This window comes from Abramis brama (genome assembly GCF_963993115.1).
Source record: "Abramis brama genome assembly, chromosome: 5".
In the NCBI taxonomy this organism is placed as follows: Eukaryota; Metazoa; Chordata; class Actinopteri; order Cypriniformes; family Leuciscidae; genus Abramis; species Abramis brama.
The window spans coordinates 918,275-937,065 of NC_139967.1; the positions used below are offsets into that span (position 1 = coordinate 918,275).

The 18,791-nt window shown below is 42.3% G+C and overlaps 1 protein-coding gene across 3 annotated transcripts in view; it reads left to right on the top strand.

Moving 5' to 3' along the window:
* Positions 1 to 18,791, top strand: part of ythdc2 (YTH domain containing 2) — a 47,885-nt gene that overhangs the window by 14,284 nt on the left and 14,810 nt on the right. For 2 of the 3 annotated variants that reach the window (XM_084114919.1, XM_084114920.1), the window contains exons 15-25: positions 362 to 458; positions 1,571 to 1,658; positions 1,749 to 1,829; positions 2,633 to 2,715; positions 2,821 to 2,926; positions 4,480 to 4,599; positions 4,929 to 5,201; positions 5,918 to 6,044; positions 14,617 to 14,822; positions 15,939 to 16,128; positions 17,796 to 17,905. In XM_084114919.1, coding sequence (XP_083971045.1) covers positions 362 to 458; positions 1,571 to 1,658; positions 1,749 to 1,829; positions 2,633 to 2,715; positions 2,821 to 2,926; positions 4,480 to 4,599; positions 4,929 to 5,201; positions 5,918 to 6,044; positions 14,617 to 14,822; positions 15,939 to 16,128; positions 17,796 to 17,905 — 1,481 coding nt within the window. Of the gene's footprint in view, positions 1 to 361; positions 459 to 1,570; positions 1,659 to 1,748; positions 1,830 to 2,632; positions 2,716 to 2,820; positions 2,927 to 4,479; positions 4,600 to 4,928; positions 5,202 to 5,917; positions 6,045 to 14,616; positions 14,823 to 15,938; positions 16,129 to 17,795; positions 17,906 to 18,717; positions 18,783 to 18,791 lie in introns of those variants that run through there. The other variant, XM_084114921.1, reaches the window with a different exon arrangement.

The following is an 18,791-nucleotide window of genomic DNA, read 5'->3' on the forward strand; positions in this document are numbered from 1 at the left end:
GCATTAGAGGTTAAAAAGTATATAAATGTTTATTTGTTATAAATGTCGGCTGGTTTGTCTAGATGAGACTCTTATTCCTCGGCCGGATCGTGTCGAGACTTTGAAGCTGCACTGAAACTCACATCTGGACCTTCGACCCGTTGGACCCCATTGAAGACACTATATGGAGAAAATGAGGGATGTTTTCCTCAAAAACCTTCATTTCTTTTCCACTGAAGAAAGAAAGACGTGAACATCTTGGATGACGAGGGGGAGAGTAAATAATCAGGACATTTTAATTCTGAAGTGAACGACTCCTTTAAACACTCACATCTGCAGCAGAAGCAGAATGAGCTTTATTCACAGGTGTTTTTGTCCTCAGGTGCGGTGTTGATTTTCCTGCCCGGCTACGATGAGATCGTGTCTCTGAGAGATCGCATCGTCTTTGATGATAAAAGGTTCACAGATCACCAGCAAAGGTGTGTGAGTGTCTGTAGTGTGTGTTTCCTTCCTGTTCTAAAGCAATATTCAGCCGGAAATAATTCAGGGACTTGATTTTATCCAGAGTATTTTCTATTGAAAATTGCTTCCGCCATAAAAAAAGATAATTGCGAGTTTATATCTTACAATTCGAAGTCAGTGAAAATGTCAGAATTGTGAGACATAAACTTGGAATTGCGGAAATTGAACTCGGAATTATGAGATATAAACTTGGAATTGCGTAAAATAAAATCTAAATTGTGAGATATAAATTGGAATTGTGGGAAATAAATTCAGAATTGCAGGAATTGAACTCGGAATTGTGAGATATAAACTCGGAATTGCTGGAAATTAAGTCAGAATTGCGGGAAATAAAATCAGAATTGCGAGATATAAACCTGGAATTGCAGGGAAAAAAGTCAGAATTGTGAGATATAAACTCGGAATTGCGGGAAGTTACCTCGGAATTGTGAGATATAAACTCGGAATTGTGTAAAAAAATCTAAATTGTGAGATATAAACTTGGAATTGTGGGAAATAAAGTCAGTATTATGGGAAATTAACTCGGAATTATTGAGGTATAAACTCGGAATTGCGTAAAATAAAATAAAAATTGTGAGATATAAACTCGGAATTGCCGGAAATTAAGTCAGTATTGTGGGAAATAAAATCAGTCAGAATTGTGAGGTATAAACGTGTAATTGCGAGATATAAACTCGGAATTGCAGAGAAAAAAGTCAGAATTGTGAGATATAAACGTGGAATTTCCGGAAATGAAGTCAGAATTGTGGGAAATAAACTCGGAATTGTGTGAAATAAAGTCAGAATTAAGAGATATAAACTCAGAATTGTGGGAAATGAACTGGGAATTGTGAGGTACAAACTCGGAATTGTGAGAAATTAACTTGGAATTGTGGGAAATAAAGTCAGAATTGCGAGATATAAACGTGGAATTCTGAGAAAAATGTCTGAATTATAAGAAGTCACAATCACCTTTTAATTTTTTTATTCCGTGGCGGAAACGAGCTTCCAATCTGTTCAGTGTTACCAAGCTTAAGAAATGTCTACATCTGTAATTGTGTATTGATTGTGAGGAACTGTCGGTCTTCAGGTTTCAGGTGTTCATCCTTCACTCCAGCATGCAGACGTCAGACCAGAAGAAGGTTTTGAGGAACACTCCTAAAGGGGTTCGCAAGATCGTGCGTATATCTTCCTCTCATATCTATAAACTTCACACACACACTCTTTTTACATGCGAACATCTCACACACACTCCTCTCAATCCACAGATTCTCTCGACCAACATCGCAGAGACCAGCATTACGGTCAATGATGTCGTTTTTGTCATCGACTCCGGCAAAGTTAAAGAGGTTTGGTTGTTTTTCTCCTGCTGATATAGTGGTATAGTATGATAATATTTTGTGAACATATTTTTGTAAATTATCGTCTTATTTGCTTCAGTTCTGTTTTACTGGACTGGAGCCTTATCCTTCCCTCACACTTTGTAACACATCTTTCCTTTGTGGGTCAAAATGACCCGAAGCCCTAAATTTATACTTAATTTTTTTATTTATTTTTTGTCCAGAAAGCTTATTTATTTTATTTATTTTTGATAATATTTTTTAAATTTTTTAACGAATTTTTCTTGTTATTTTTTATTTTATTTACCTTTTAAATGACTAGATTTTATCAATAAATAATAAATAAATAGTAATTTAAGCTCATATTCCTCACATTTAAATTCAAAATAACTCACAATTTCATGCATAACCCTTTTAATTCAGCTCTAAATATCTTACATTGTGTGTCTTTATCGATCTCTTGTGGAAAAATAATAATATAAGATGATATTTCATGACTCTAGATGTTCTTATAGCTCTATATGGAGCAAATGAGCTGTTTCTCTGGGTCCTAAAGCCAGTTCTCTTCAGTGTGCATCAGATACACATGTAGACTAGTTTGAATTTTGAGCATTTTTAGGTGTTTCTATGTGAACTGAAGCATTCCTCGCATTTCATTCATTCCTAAGGGGGTCAAATTGAGCCGAGAGAAGGATTTGTTACTTTTTAAAATTTCAACCACAAAACTCCTCGAATCCATTACATTTTGTGTGTGTGTATTCGTGGTTCAAGTGCGATAAAAGTCAATAAGAAGTCATTTTTTTCTGCTACAGAAAACCTACGACGCAATGAATAACGTGACGATGCTGAAGATGGTGTGGATCTCGAAGGCCAGCGCTCTGCAGAGGAAGGGCAGGTGTGTGTGTGTGTGTTTGTGTGTGTGCGAGTGTGTGTGTGTGTGTGTGTGTGTGTGTGTGCGAGTGTGTGTGTGTGTCTGATCGTGTGTTTGTTTGTTGTTTAGAGCGGGACGCTGCAGACCGGGGATCTGCTTCCATCTCTTCAGCCGTCTCAGGTTCAACAACATGCTGGAACATCAGATTCCACAGCTACTGCGCATGCCTCTACAGGTATATACACACACACACACACAGACACACACGTCAGTAATTACAGGCTCACTTCCTGCTCGAACCTTCGTAGGTTGGTAATTAATTTGCATAATGCCAGTCTTTGGACTTCAATCCCTCGCCATTGTTACTGTTCGTATCACTGTGTGTCAAGAGCTGAGATTCAGATATGATAATGAGTGTTTGGTGTCTGACCAATCAGAGCAGAGCAGCTCTCAGAGAGGCGGGGTTTAGAGAGACTGAAGTGTTTCAGACATTGAGAGGAAAGAGCTGATGCTGCAGTGGAGATTATGAGGACATTAAAGTGTTTTTGATCTTAGATGCGTGTGAACCTGTTGTAGGAGACGCTGAACAACATTAGCAGCCTTTAAAATAGCACAATAGAGGCACTTGCTAAACATTTTTGTATTATTATTTTATAAATTAAATATAATTTCATATATTAATAGTAATAATAATGTAAGTTAAATAAAATATTATTAGTTTGTAAATATATTTAGTAAATGATCTTATCTTCCCTTCTTCCCCCAGTCTTATGATATTTTTCTTGTATTGTTCTGATGTGATGTCACTGATGTTTGTGCACATGACAAACAAACTTGAAACTGAAACAGTCTGATAGGGTAGAACATTCAAACTGTGCTGCATTGCTGTCACATGAACATCATATCGCATGTTTTAAGCAAGTCCAGTTATCATCACACAAATAAATACAGGCGTCTTGTATGTTAATCCAGATTGGTGTAAAACGTCTCAACTTTTGACATTCTGAGTAAAAAAAATCAACATTAGAAGGTCAAGTTGATTGTATTGCATTGTGGGATCCAGTACATAACTTAGTTTGCTTGTATATAGCACTTTATACTATACAGTAGGACTGCACTATTAATCGCAATTAAACCGCACGCGATTTGGCAAAGCTACGATTATTTTATGCGCACTTTGTCAGTGAAGCGGCTGATCGGTAGTAAATGCTCCATCTGAACACCAGAGGGTGACACACACACACACACACACACACACACACACACACACACACACCACATATCCATCTGAACACCAGAGGCATCTCTCACACACACACTCCACATATGCCACTGCAGAAGAAGTAAGATAACACACATCATTCCAGGAAGCCCCTATCGCTGTCTCTGAATAAACAGAAGATTGAAATGCTTTGAGCTCAGCTGTCCTTATGAAGTGAGTTCGGAGTAAAAGCATGTTATCAAATGTTGTCTTTTGTTGGACAAGAGGTTCTTAAATGCTTCTCGTGTCTGGAGAGATGTTTGACGCGTGTTGCTTTTTCAAATGCACGTTATAAGCGACTCAAACTCTCAGTGCTTTCAGAGTGAGCCGCGTTTACTGAGCCGTACGTCACTGACAAGCTGCGCATAACTAATAATCACAGCCTTTACGATTTCAAAATCGCGATAAGCCAACTCGGTTTAAGTGCGTTTCCATGTAAATTGTGATTAATCGTGCAGCCCTTATTTCAAAGCAGCTTCACAGAAATGAACATGACAAAAATGACTGTGTGTGTGTGTGTTCCTCAGGAACTGTGTCTGCACACTAAGCTCCTGGCTCCCGTCTCCTGCCCGATCGCTGAGTTCCTCTCGAGAGCACCTGAGCCGCCGCACCTGCACACGGTCAAACACGCCGTGCAGATGCTCAAGGTCACACACCTTTCACACGCAAACATCACAGTACAGTCATAATCAGATCGGCGCTTTAGAAGAGCCTTCATGTGAAAACAGAAAACAGTCCGGTCTGAAATTGGTGCAGATGAATAATCTGATGGGTCATTTTGAAAAAAATAATTAATTATTATTTATTTCTCCAGAAAACAAGATATGATTTCTTATGTCATTTTACTCATCTAGTAAATACATCTTGATTTAAGAATTTGTAGATATTTGGACTGGAAACAAGACCAAAATACTAAGTAAAAAAAGCATGTTCTGCAGTGTAATTGAATCCCCTGCTCTCTGACTCCTCCACGCAGACCATCGATGCCATGGACCCCTGGGAGAACCTGACGGAGCTGGGCTTTCACCTGGCCGACCTGCCCGTGGAGCCTCACCTGGGGAAGATGGTCCTGTGTGCGGTGGTTCTGAAGTGTCTGGACCCGATCCTCACCATCGCCTGTACGCTGGCCCACCGAGACCCGTTCGTTCTGCCGTCTCAGGCCGCTCAGAAGCGCGGAGCTATGCTGTGCCGGAAACGCTTCACCGCAAACACCTTCAGCGACCACATGGCCCTGCTCCGGGCCTTTCAGGTCAGAACTGTTACTGTAATAACCACAGGTCAGAAATATTACTGTAATAACCACAGGTCAGAAATGTTACTGTAATAACCACAGGTCAGAAATATTACCGTAGTACCTACAGGTCAGAAATATTACTGTAATAACCACAGGTCAGAAATATTATTGTAAAAAACCACAGGTCAGAAATGTTACTGTAATAACCACAGGTCAGAAATTTTACTGTAAAAAACCACAGGTCAGAAATGTTACTGTAATAACCACAGGTCAGAAATATTACCGTAGTACCTACAGGTCAGAAATATTACCGTAATAACCACAGGTCAGAAATGTTACCGTAATAACCACAGGTCAGAAATATTACCGTAATAACCACAGGTCAGAAATGTTACCGTAATAACCACAGGTCAGAAATGTTACCGTAATAACCACAGGTCAGAAATATTACCGTAATAACCACAGGTCAGAAATATTACCGTAATAACCACAGGTCAGAAATGTTACTGTAATAACCACAGGTCAGAAATATTACTGTAATAACCACAGGTCAGAAATGTTACTGTAATAACCACAGGTCAGAAATATTACCATAATAACCACAGGTCAGAAATATTACTGTAAAATATATATATTTTTAAATCTCTATTTAGTTGTTATTTTAGTATCATTCATGTACTGTTATAGTTTTTATTCATGATGTTTTATTCAATTGTTGTTGTTGTCTTTAGGCGTGGCAGAAAGCTCGCAGTGACGGCTGGGAAAGAGCATTCTGTGAGAAGAACTTCCTCTCTCAGGCCACGATGGAGATCATCGTCGGGATGCGGACTCAGCTTCTGGGACAGCTCCGAGCCACAGGTCAAAGTTCACAACCACATCTTTTACAGTAACAGTTCAGACAGTCTGTCAGTAAGAGCTCCGAGCCACAGGTCAAAGTTCACGACCGCATCTTTTACAGTAACAGTTCAGACAGTCTGTCAGTAAGAGCTCCGAGCCACAGGTCAAAGTTCACGACCGCATCTTTTACAGTAACAGTTCAGACAGTCTGTCAGTAAGAGCTCCGAGCCACAGGTCAAAGGTCACGACCGCATCTTTTACAGTAACAGTTCAGACAGTCTGTCAGTAAGAGCTCCGAGCCACAGGTCAAAGGTCACGACCGCATCTTTTACAGTAACAGTTCAGACAGTCTGTCAGTAAGAGCTCCGAGCCACAGGTCAAAGGCCACGACCGCATCTTTTACAGTAACAGTTCAGACAGTCTGTCAGTAAGAGCTCCGAGCCACAGGTCAAAGGTCACGACCGCATCTTTTACAGTAACAGTTCAGACAGTCTGTCAGTAAGAGCTCCGAGCCACAGGTCAAAGGCCACGACCGCATCTTTTACAGTAACAGTTCAGACAGTCTGTCAGTAAGAGCTCCGAGCCACAGGTCAAAGGCCACGACCGCATCTTTTACAGTAACAGTTCAGACAGTCTGTCAGTAAGAGCTCCGAGCCACAGGTCAAAGTTCACAACCGCATCTTTTACAGTAACAGTTCAGACAGTCTGTCAGTAAGAGCTCCGAGCCACAGGTCAAAGGCCACGACCGCATCTTTTACAGTAACAGTTCAGACAGTCTGTCAGTAAGAGCTCCGAGCCACAGGTCAAAGGTCACGACCGCATCTTTTACAGTAACAGTTCAGACAGTCTGTCAGTAAGAGCTCCGAGCCACAGGTCAAAGGTCACGACCGCATCTTTTACAGTAACAGTTCAGACAGTCTGTCAGTAAGAGCTCCGAGCCACAGGTCAAAGGTCACGACCGCATCTTTTACAGTAACAGTTCAGACAGTCTGTCAGTAAGAGCTCCGAGCCACAGGTCAAAGTTCACGACCGCATCTTTTACAGTAACAGTTCAGACAGTCTGTCAGTAAGAGCTCCGAGCCACAGGTCAAAGTTCACGACCGCATCTTTTACAGTAACAGTTCAGACAGTCTGTCAGTAAGAGCTCCGAGCCACAGGTCAAAGTTCACGACCGCATCTTTTACAGTAACAGTTCAGACAGTCTGTCAGTAAGAGCTCCGAGCCACAGGTCAAAGGTCACGACCGCATCTTTTACAGTAACAGTTCAGACAGTCTGTCAGTAAGAGCTCCGAGCCACAGGTCAAAGGTCACGACCGCATCTTTTACAGTAACAGTTCAGACAGTCTGTCAGTAAGAGCTCCGAGCCACAGGTCAAAGGTCACGACCGCATCTTTTACAGTAACAGTTCAGACAGTCTGTCAGTAAGAGCTCCGAGCCACAGGTCAAAGGTCACGACCGCATCTTTTACAGTAACAGTTCAGACAGTCTGTCAGTAAGAGCTCCGAGCCACAGGTCAAAGTTCACGACCGCATCTTTTACAGTAACAGTTCAGACAGTCTGTCAGTAAGAGCTCCGAGCCACAGGTCAAAGGTCACGACCGCATCTTTTACAGTAACAGTTCAGACAGTCTGTCAGTAAGAGCTCCGAGCCACAGGTCAAAGGTCACGACCGCATCTTTTACAGTAACAGTTCAGACAGTCTGTCAGTAAGAGCTCCGAGCCACAGGTCAAAGGTCACGACCGCATCTTTTACAGTAACAGTTCAGACAGTCTGTCAGTAAGAGCTCCGAGCCACAGGTCAAAGTTCACGACCGCATCTTTTACAGTAACAGTTCAGACAGTCTGTCAGTAAGAGCTCCGAGCCACAGGTCAAAGGCCACGACCGCATCTTTTACAGTAACAGTTCAGACAGTCTGTCAGTAAGAGCTCCGAGCCACAGGTCAAAGGTCACGACCGCATCTTTTACAGTAACAGTTCAGACAGTCTGTCAGTAAGAGCTCCGAGCCACAGGTCAAAGTTCACGACCGCATCTTTTACAGTAACAGTTCAGACAGTCTGTCAGTAAGAGCTCCGAGCCACAGGTCAAAGGCCACGACCGCATCTTTTACAGTAACAGTTCAGACAGTCTGTCAGTAAGAGCTCCGAGCCACAGGTCAAAGGTCACGACCGCATCTTTTACAGTAACAGTTCAGACAGTCTGTCAGTAAGAGCTCCGAGCCACAGGTCAAAGGTCACAACCGCATCTTTTACAGTAACAGTTCAGACAGTCTGTCAGTAAGAGCTCCGAGCCACAGGTCAAAGGCCACGACCGCATCTTTTACAGTAACAGTTCAGACAGTCTGTCAGTAAGAGCTCCGAGCCACAGGTCAAAGGTCACGACCGCATCTTTTACAGTAACAGTTCAGACAGTCTGTCAGTAAGAGCTCCGAGCCACAGGTCAAAGGTCACGACCGCATCTTTTACAGTAACAGTTCAGACAGTCTGTCAGTAAGAGCTCCGAGCCACAGGTCAGAGGTCACGACCGCATCTTTTACAGTAACAGTTCAGACAGTCTGTCAGTAAGAGCTCCGAGCCACAGGTCAAAGTTCACGACCGCATCTTTTACAGTAACAGTTCAGACAGTCTGTCAGTAAGAGCTCCGAGCCACAGGTCAAAGGTCACGACCGCATCTTTTACAGTAACAGTTCAGACAGTCTGTCAGTAAGAGCTCCGAGCCACAGGTCAAAGGTCACGACCGCATCTTTTACAGTAACAGTTCAGACAGTCTGTCAGTAAGAGCTCCGAGCCACAGGTCAAAGGCCACGACCGCATCTTTTACAGTAACAGTTCAGACAGTCTGTCAGTAAGAGCTCCGAGCCACAGGTCAAAGTTCACGACCGCATCTTTTACAGTAACAGTTCAGACAGTCTGTCAGTAAGAGCTCCGAGCCACAGGTCAAAGTTCACGACCGCATCTTTTACAGTAACAGTTCAGACAGTCTGTCAGTAAGAGCTCCGAGCCACAGGTCAAAGGTCACGACCGCATCTTTTACAGTAACAGTTCAGACAGTCTGTCAGTAAGAGCTCCGAGCCACAGGTCAAAGTTCACGACCGCATCTTTTACAGTAACAGTTCAGACAGTCTGTCAGTAAGAGCTCCGAGCCACAGGTCAAAGTTCACGACCGCATCTTTTACAGTAACAGTTCAGACAGTCTGTCAGTAAGAGCTCCGAGCCACAGGTCAAAGGCCACGACCGCATCTTTTACAGTAACAGTTCAGACAGTCTGTCAGTAAGAGCTCCGAGCCACAGGTCAAAGGTCACGACCGCATCTTTTACAGTAACAGTTCAGACAGTCTGTCAGTAAGAGCTCCGAGCCACAGGTCAAAGGTCACGACCGCATCTTTTACAGTAACAGTTCAGACAGTCTGTCAGTAAGAGCTCCGAGCCACATGTCAAAGTTCACGACCGCATCTTTTACAGTAACAGTTCAGACAGTCTGTCAGTAAGAGCTCCGAGCCACAGGTCAAAGGCCACGACCGCATCTTTTACAGTAACAGTTCAGACAGTCTGTCAGTAAGAGCTCCGAGCCACAGGTCAAAGGTCACGACCGCATCTTTTACAGTAACAGTTCAGACAGTCTGTCAGTAAGAGCTCCGAGCCACAGGTCAAAGGTCACGACCGCATCTTTTACAGTAACAGTTCAGACAGTCTGTCAGTAAGAGCTCCGAGCCACAGGTCAAAGGTCACGACCGCATCTTTTACAGTAACAGTTCAGACAGTCTGTCAGTAAGAGCTCCGAGCCACAGGTCAAAGGTCACGACCGCATCTTTTACAGTAACAGTTCAGACAGTCTGTCAGTAAGAGCTCCGAGCCACAGGTCAAAGGTCACGACCGCATCTTTTACAGTAACAGTTCAGACAGTCTGTCAGTAAGAGCTCCGAGCCACAGGTCAAAGGTCACGACCGCATCTTTTACAGTAACAGTTCAGACAGTCTGTCAGTAAGAGCTCCGAGCCACAGGTCAAAGTTCACGACCGCATCTTTTACAGTAACAGTTCAGACAGTCTGTCAGTAAGAGCTCCGAGCCACAGGTCAAAGTTCACGACCGCATCTTTTACAGTAACAGTTCAGACAGTCTGTCAGTAAGAGCTCCGAGCCACAGGTCAAAGTTCACGACCGCATCTTTTACAGTAACAGTTCAGACAGTCTGTCAGTAAGAGCTCCGAGCCACAGGTCAAAGGTCACGACCGCATCTTTTACAGTAACAGTTCAGACAGTCTGTCAGTAAGAGCTCCGAGCCACAGGTCAAAGGTCACGACCGCATCTTTTACAGTAACAGTTCAGACAGTCTGTCAGTAAGAGCTCCGAGCCACAGGTCAAAGGTCACGACCGCATCTTTTACAGTAACAGTTCAGACAGTCTGTCAGTAAGAGCTCCGAGCCACAGGTCAAAGGTCACGACCGCATCTTTTACAGTAACAGTTCAGACAGTCTGTCAGTAAGAGCTCCGAGCCACAGGTCAAAGGCCACGACCGCATCTTTTACAGTAACAGTTCAGACAGTCTGTCAGTAAGAGCTCCGAGCCACAGGTCAAAGGTCACGACCGCATCTTTTACAGTAACAGTTCAGACAGTCTGTCAGTAAGAGCTCCGAGCCACAGGTCAAAGGCCACGACCGCATCTTTTACAGTAACAGTTCAGACAGTCTGTCAGTAAGAGCTCCGAGCCACAGGTCAAAGGTCACGACCGCATCTTTTACAGTAACAGTTCAGACAGTCTGTCAGTAAGAGCTCCGAGCCACAGGTCAAAGGTCACGACCGCATCTTTTACAGTAACAGTTCAGACAGTCTGTCAGTAAGAGCTCCGAGCCACAGGTCAGAGGTCACGACCGCATCTTTTACAGTAACAGTTCAGACAGTCTGTCAGTAAGAGCTCCGAGCCACAGGTCAAAGTTCACGACCGCATCTTTTACAGTAACAGTTCAGACAGTCTGTCAGTAAGAGCTCCGAGCCACAGGTCAAAGGTCACGACCGCATCTTTTACAGTAACAGTTCAGACAGTCTGTCAGTAAGAGCTCCGAGCCACAGGTCAAAGGTCACGACCGCATCTTTTACAGTAACAGTTCAGACAGTCTGTCAGTAAGAGCTCCGAGCCACAGGTCAAAGTTCACGACCGCATCTTTTACAGTAACAGTTCAGACAGTCTGTCAGTAAGAGCTCCGAGCCACAGGTCAAAGGCCACGACCGCATCTTTTACAGTAACAGTTCAGACAGTCTGTCAGTAAGAGCTCCGAGCCACAGGTCAAAGGTCACGACCGCATCTTTTACAGTAACAGTTCAGACAGTCTGTCAGTAAGAGCTCCGAGCCACAGGTCAAAGTTCACGACCGCATCTTTTACAGTAACAGTTCAGACAGTCTGTCAGTAAGAGCTCCGAGCCACAGGTCAAAGGCCACGACCGCATCTTTTACAGTAACAGTTCAGACAGTCTGTCAGTAAGAGCTCCGAGCCACAGGTCAAAGGTCACGACCGCATCTTTTACAGTAACAGTTCAGACAGTCTGTCAGTAAGAGCTCCGAGCCACAGGTCAAAGGTCACAACCGCATCTTTTACAGTAACAGTTCAGACAGTCTGTCAGTAAGAGCTCCGAGCCACAGGTCAAAGGCCACGACCGCATCTTTTACAGTAACAGTTCAGACAGTCTGTCAGTAAGAGCTCCGAGCCACAGGTCAAAGGTCACGACCGCATCTTTTACAGTAACAGTTCAGACAGTCTGTCAGTAAGAGCTCCGAGCCACAGGTCAAAGGTCACGACCGCATCTTTTACAGTAACAGTTCAGACAGTCTGTCAGTAAGAGCTCCGAGCCACAGGTCAGAGGTCACGACCGCATCTTTTACAGTAACAGTTCAGACAGTCTGTCAGTAAGAGCTCCGAGCCACAGGTCAAAGTTCACGACCGCATCTTTTACAGTAACAGTTCAGACAGTCTGTCAGTAAGAGCTCCGAGCCACAGGTCAAAGGTCACGACCGCATCTTTTACAGTAACAGTTCAGACAGTCTGTCAGTAAGAGCTCCGAGCCACAGGTCAAAGGTCACGACCGCATCTTTTACAGTAACAGTTCAGACAGTCTGTCAGTAAGAGCTCCGAGCCACAGGTCAAAGGCCACGACCGCATCTTTTACAGTAACAGTTCAGACAGTCTGTCAGTAAGAGCTCCGAGCCACAGGTCAAAGTTCACGACCGCATCTTTTACAGTAACAGTTCAGACAGTCTGTCAGTAAGAGCTCCGAGCCACAGGTCAAAGTTCACGACCGCATCTTTTACAGTAACAGTTCAGACAGTCTGTCAGTAAGAGCTCCGAGCCACAGGTCAAAGGTCACGACCGCATCTTTTACAGTAACAGTTCAGACAGTCTGTCAGTAAGAGCTCCGAGCCACAGGTCAAAGTTCACGACCGCATCTTTTACAGTAACAGTTCAGACAGTCTGTCAGTAAGAGCTCCGAGCCACAGGTCAAAGGTCACGACCGCATCTTTTACAGTAACAGTTCAGACAGTCTGTCAGTAAGAGCTCCGAGCCACAGGTCAAAGGTCACGACCGCATCTTTTACAGTAACAGTTCAGACAGTCTGTCAGTAAGAGCTCCGAGCCACAGGTCAAAGGTCACGACCGCATCTTTTACAGTAACAGTTCAGACAGTCTGTCAGTAAGAGCTCCGAGCCACAGGTCAAAGTTCACGACCGCATCTTTTACAGTAACAGTTCAGACAGTCTGTCAGTAAGAGCTCCGAGCCACAGGTCAAAGTTCACGACCGCATCTTTTACAGTAACAGTTCAGACAGTCTGTCAGTAAGAGCTCCGAGCCACAGGTCAAAGTTCACGACCGCATCTTTTACAGTAACAGTTCAGACAGTCTGTCAGTAAGAGCTCCGAGCCACAGGTCAAAGGTCACGACCGCATCTTTTACAGTAACAGTTCAGACAGTCTGTCAGTAAGAGCTCCGAGCCACAGGTCAAAGGTCACGACCGCATCTTTTACAGTAACAGTTCAGACAGTCTGTCAGTAAGAGCTCCGAGCCACAGGTCAAAGGTCACGACCGCATCTTTTACAGTAACAGTTCAGACAGTCTGTCAGTAAGAGCTCCGAGCCACAGGTCAAAGGTCACGACCGCATCTTTTACAGTAACAGTTCAGACAGTCTGTCAGTAAGAGCTCCGAGCCACAGGTCAAAGTTCACGACCGCATCTTTTACAGTAACAGTTCAGACAGTCTGTCAGTAAGAGCTCCGAGCCACAGGTCAAAGGTCACGACCGCATCTTTTACAGTAACAGTTCAGACAGTCTGTCAGTAAGAGCTCCGAGCCACAGGTCAAAGGTCACGACCGCATCTTTTACAGTAACAGTTCAGACAGTCTGTCAGTAAGAGCTCCGAGCCACAGGTCAAAGGCCACGACCGCATCTTTTACAGTAACAGTTCAGACAGTCTGTCAGTAAGAGCTCCGAGCCACAGGTCAAAGGTCACGACCGCATCTTTTACAGTAACAGTTCAGACAGTCTGTCAGTAAGAGCTCCGAGCCACAGGTCAAAGGTCACGACCGCATCTTTTACAGTAACAGTTCAGACAGTCTGTCAGTAAGAGCTCCGAGCCACAGGTCAAAGGTCACAACCGCATCTTTTACAGTAACGATGATGACGGAATATCTGGTGTCAAAGTGAAATGTAAAAGCGCCAAATTTAAGTGCCTAAATTTGTCATTGTTCAGTTTTGTTGTTGTGTTTTTCATTAAAGTACAACTCCGGTGAAAAATGAACCTGGGGTTAATTAACACATGGTTACTGAGTCGATCGTTCCCTGCGATGCGTTTTCATGATTATAGAATGTAAAGAGTTTTATCTCTAAAAACAGATTAGCTCATAACAGTAGTATATGGGGCACAGAGTAAGTAAAAGTAAATCGCTAGTTAATACCACTAACAAGGCTCAAAATAGCCTCACACTAACACGGTAGCATAATGAGGGTCCTTACATACAAACCGAAGCACTGAGAACTTTGTAAGTGTACAGACAGTTTAATAAGAAGATACTTTATAAAGACAGAACATTACGCGTTTACAGGCATCATCTTGGAAAACAGTCTCGACTAGTCGAGTCACGAACGCCGTGCTAAGTGAGCTGGTCGATAGGAATTACGTTTGTGAAATCTAACGTAGCACGGCGTTCGTGGCTTGATTAGTCTTACTCTGTGCCCCATATACTAGCGTTATAAGATAATCTGTTTTTAGAGATAAAACTCTTTGCATCCGATTTTCATGAAAACGCATCCCAGGGAACGATCGACTCGGTAACCATGTGTTAATTACCCCTAGGTTCATTTTTCACCGGAGTTGTCCTTTAAGAATAATAGGCTAATGAGCTCACGATTCAAGCAATCCGCCCCCCGAATTGGCGCTAATTTGAAAGCGAAACTGTGAATGCCCGTGTGGACGCACACATTTAACTTTCGCCTTCAAATTAGTGAACAAGACAAAAATACTGAGTAAGAAAAGCATTTTTTGTAACAGTTCAGACAGTCTGTCAGTAAGAGTCCTGAGCCGTGAACCGAAACGAAACACTGGTTTGTCTCTGCAGGTTTCGTGCGAGCGAGGGGTGGCGGGGACATCCGGGATGTGAACCAGAACTCGGAGAACTGGGCCGTGGTCAAGGCCGCACTGGTTTCTGGGATGTATCCCAACCTGATCCATGTGGAGCGGGACAGCATGAGCCTCACGGGCTCCAGAGAGAAGAGGGTTCGCTTTCACCCCACATCTGTCCTGAGCCAGCCGCAGTACAAGAGGGTCCGTGTGGAGAATCAAACCCTTCATAGAAACTATATATATATACACAATGCCATTCAAAAGTTTGGGAAATAATAAAAAATATACTGTTATAGTATTTATTAATATTTTTAATTAGTTTTTATATTTATATTTTCTTTATATTTTATATATTTTTGTATCTCTATATAGTTGTTATTTTGGTAATATGCATATATAGTTTTTGTTAATAATTTGAATTAGTAATTAACTTTTAGTAATTTCGTTTTTAAATCTTTATATAGTTTATTATTTTAGTATCATTCATATACTGTTTTTATTCATATTTTGAATGTTTTTATTTTTATTTTACAAATTTTTTTTAAATCTCTATATAGTTTTATTTTAGTATCATTCATATATTATTATAGTTTTTGTTAATAATTTGAATTAGTTTATTTTTATATTTATAGATTTCATTTTAACTTTTAGTAATTTTGTTGTTTTTGTCATTTTTATTATTTTTTGTTTTTTTTATCTCTATTTAGTTTATTATTTCAAGTTACAGGTGAAAGTTCATAACAAGTTCAGTAAGATTTTTAATGTTTTTAAAAGATTAGTAATATTATGAAATATTATTCTAATGTAAATCATCTGTTTTCTTTGTGAATATACAGTAAAGTGTAATTTATTCCTGTGATCAAAGCTGAATTTTCAGCATCATTACTCCAGTCTTCAGTGTCACATGATCCTTCAGAAATCACTCTAATATGATTCACACTGATATCACTGTTTTCAACACTGATAATAATCATAAATGTTTCTTGAGCATCAAATTCTCATATTAGAGTGATTTCTGAAGGATCATGTGACACTGAAGACTGGAGTAATGATGCTGAAAATTCAGCTTTGATCACAGGAATAAATTACATTTAAAAAATATATTCAAATAGAAAACTGTTATTTTAAATTGTAATAATATTTCATAATATTACTGTTTTTTTCTCTATTTATAATCAAATAAATGCAGCCTTGGTGAGCAAAAGAGACTTAAACACAAAAAAACATAAAAAATCTTACCGATCCCAAACTTTTGAACGGCAGTGTAGTTCTATATAATAACATAATAGTTATTTTCCTCCACACATTTGTACCCAGATCCCTCCAGCCAATGGCCAGGCAGCAGCCGTGGAGTCCCTGCCCTGTGATTGGCTGATTTACGACGAGATGACGCGCGCGCACCGGATCGCTAGCGTGAGATGCTGCTCTGTTGTTACGCCCCTGACCGTCGCTATATTCGGAGGATGTGCTAAACTCCCGAGCTCCGCCTTACAGGAGCACAGAGGAGGTGACCAGGACTGAGACAAAACAAGCCATACGTTTTCTCTATAAGTGTACTTAAAGGTGCAGTGTGTGATTTTTAGTCTATTTTAGCGGCATCTAGTGGTGAGGTTACGAATCAGAAGCTATGGTGGCCGACAGGAAGTGATGTCGTCGCCTGAGACCGCAGAGAGTAGCCAGTTAAACAATGAGGTTTCTTTACAGAGATAAATTAAGTTATATTTACTTGTTCAGTAAAATGATGTTATTGCGAATATTATTGTCACTTGTTCATCATTGTGTCAGTGTTTTATTCGCTGACTTTAGCTCGCTTCTTTGCACGAAGAACAACATAGTGACGAAACGCGTTTGTCCGTTCAGGGCCACCATAGAAACATGTGGATGTAAGCGGACCCGCGGTGTGTGTAGAGAGAAATGCCTCATTCTAAGCTAATAAACACACAACGCTTCATTATGTAAGCTCTTTATACACCACTGAAAACATAGATATGAATATGATATTGCATTTCTGTCAACAGATCCTCCTAAATATTAAAAAAATGCAAAAGAATTACAATTACACAATGCACCTTTAATTCCTTTTATAACTTTTAATTTTCCTTGCTTTTATTTTGTGATTATTTCAATTCCTTTCTGTGTAAAGCACTTTGAATTGCCAAAGTGCATGAAATGTGCTGTATAAATAAACTTGCCTTGCCTTATATATCGGCCACCATATCGGTTCATTTCTAATGTTATCGGTCTGATAAGAAGATTTGTCCGATATATTAAAGCCGATAAATAATGTATTATTTCCTTCAGCTGAGACTCTTCAGATGCGCACTGTTCAACATGATGATTATGAATTGCTTGAAATATGATTGAAATCACTTCAAAAAAGGAAAATACAGTTCAGTGCAACATGTGCAGCGCAAGTCTGTCATATCGGCTACAGAAAATTATCATGAGAACATTATAATTGTGTGTTTGAGACATGGATTTTAATGGTGAGACTTTTGTTTTTGTAATCAGGGTATTAAAAATTATATAAAAATTTTGATTTTGATTTATCGGCCGATATATCGGTATCGGCCACAATTTTCATATCGGTGCATCCCTAATACTTCTAAATCTAAAACTATTATAAGTAGGGATGCACCGATATAAAAATTTTGGCCGATACCGATAACCGATAATTCTTTATATTTGAAAGTCGATAACCGATATATCGGCCGATAAATCTAAATCCAAATTTTTATATAATTTTTAATACCCTGATTACAAAAACAAAAGTCTCACCATTAAAATCCATGTCTCAAACACACAATTATAATGTTCTCATGATAATTTTCTGTAGCCGATATGACAGACTTGCGCTGCACATGTTGCACTGAACTGTTTTTTCCTTTTTTGAAGTGATTTCAATCATATTTCAAGCACTTCATAATCATCATGTTGAACAGTGCGCATCTGAAGAGTCTCAGCTGAAGGAAATAATACATTATTTATCAGCTATAATGTATCGGACAAATTTTCTTATCAGACCGATAACGATAATATTAAAAATGAACCGATATCGGCCGATACCGATATGAGGGCCGATATATCATGCATAACCGTCTTCTAAGTTTTAAGTATCTGAGATGCTGCTTGTATTTGCAGTTGAACACTGATGTTACTGCGTGTGTGTTTCAGCCGCTGACGGTGTGAACGACAGCAGTGACAGTGAGATGGAGGATCGAGCCGCTGCCCGTCTGGCGCACATCAGCATCGACGAGTGGCTCAACTTCAAACTGGACCAAGAGGTCAAACTAACATCTTTCTGATAGGCTGCATTCAACTGACAATTCAGTTTTCAATTATTCAATTTCAAAATCCTTTTTGGAACCATTATTTCACTTTAAAAATAATATTAATAAAATTAATAACAATATACAATAAAATAAAGCAATTAAAATCTATATTTTACATAAGTATACTAATTATACGGTCAGTTTGCAGTTATTAAATTGCAAAATTGTTTTTGGAATGATTATTTTGTTATTAAAAAAAATAAATTAAAGTATTATAAACATAAAATTATATAAATAGAAAAAATGTATTAGATTTATAACAACTATAATAATAATAAAATAAGGTAATTAAACTCCCTGTAACTCTGTGAGTGAGTGTGAGTGTGAGTGTGAGTGTGAGTGTGTGTGGGTGTGGGTGTGTGTGTGTGTGTGTGTGTGTGTGTGTACTTGTACAACTATCTTTGTGAGGACCAGTTTGAGTGTTAGAGCAGTGGAGTGAGGACAGAGAGAGTAAAGTGAGGACATGTTGGCCGGTCCTCAGTTTCTGAGAGCCTTTAAAGGCCTGTTTGAGGGTCAAGACTTGGTTTTAGGGATAAGGTTATAATGAGGTTAAGGGTCGGTTTAGGGTCAGGGGTCGGGTTAGGCACTTAGTTGTGATGGGTAAGGTTAGGGTAAGCGGCTAGAGATTGCATTGTGTCAATGAATGTCCTCATAAAGATAGATGTACAAGAATGTGTGTGTGTGTGTGTGTGTGCAGATTGCGGAGCTGGTGTTCGGGCTCAGACAGTAACTCTGTGTGTGTGTGTGTGTGTGTGTGTGTGCAGATGGCGGAGCTGGTGTTCGGGCTCAGACAGTAACTCTGTGTGTGTGTGTGTGTGTGCAGATGGCGGAGCTGGTG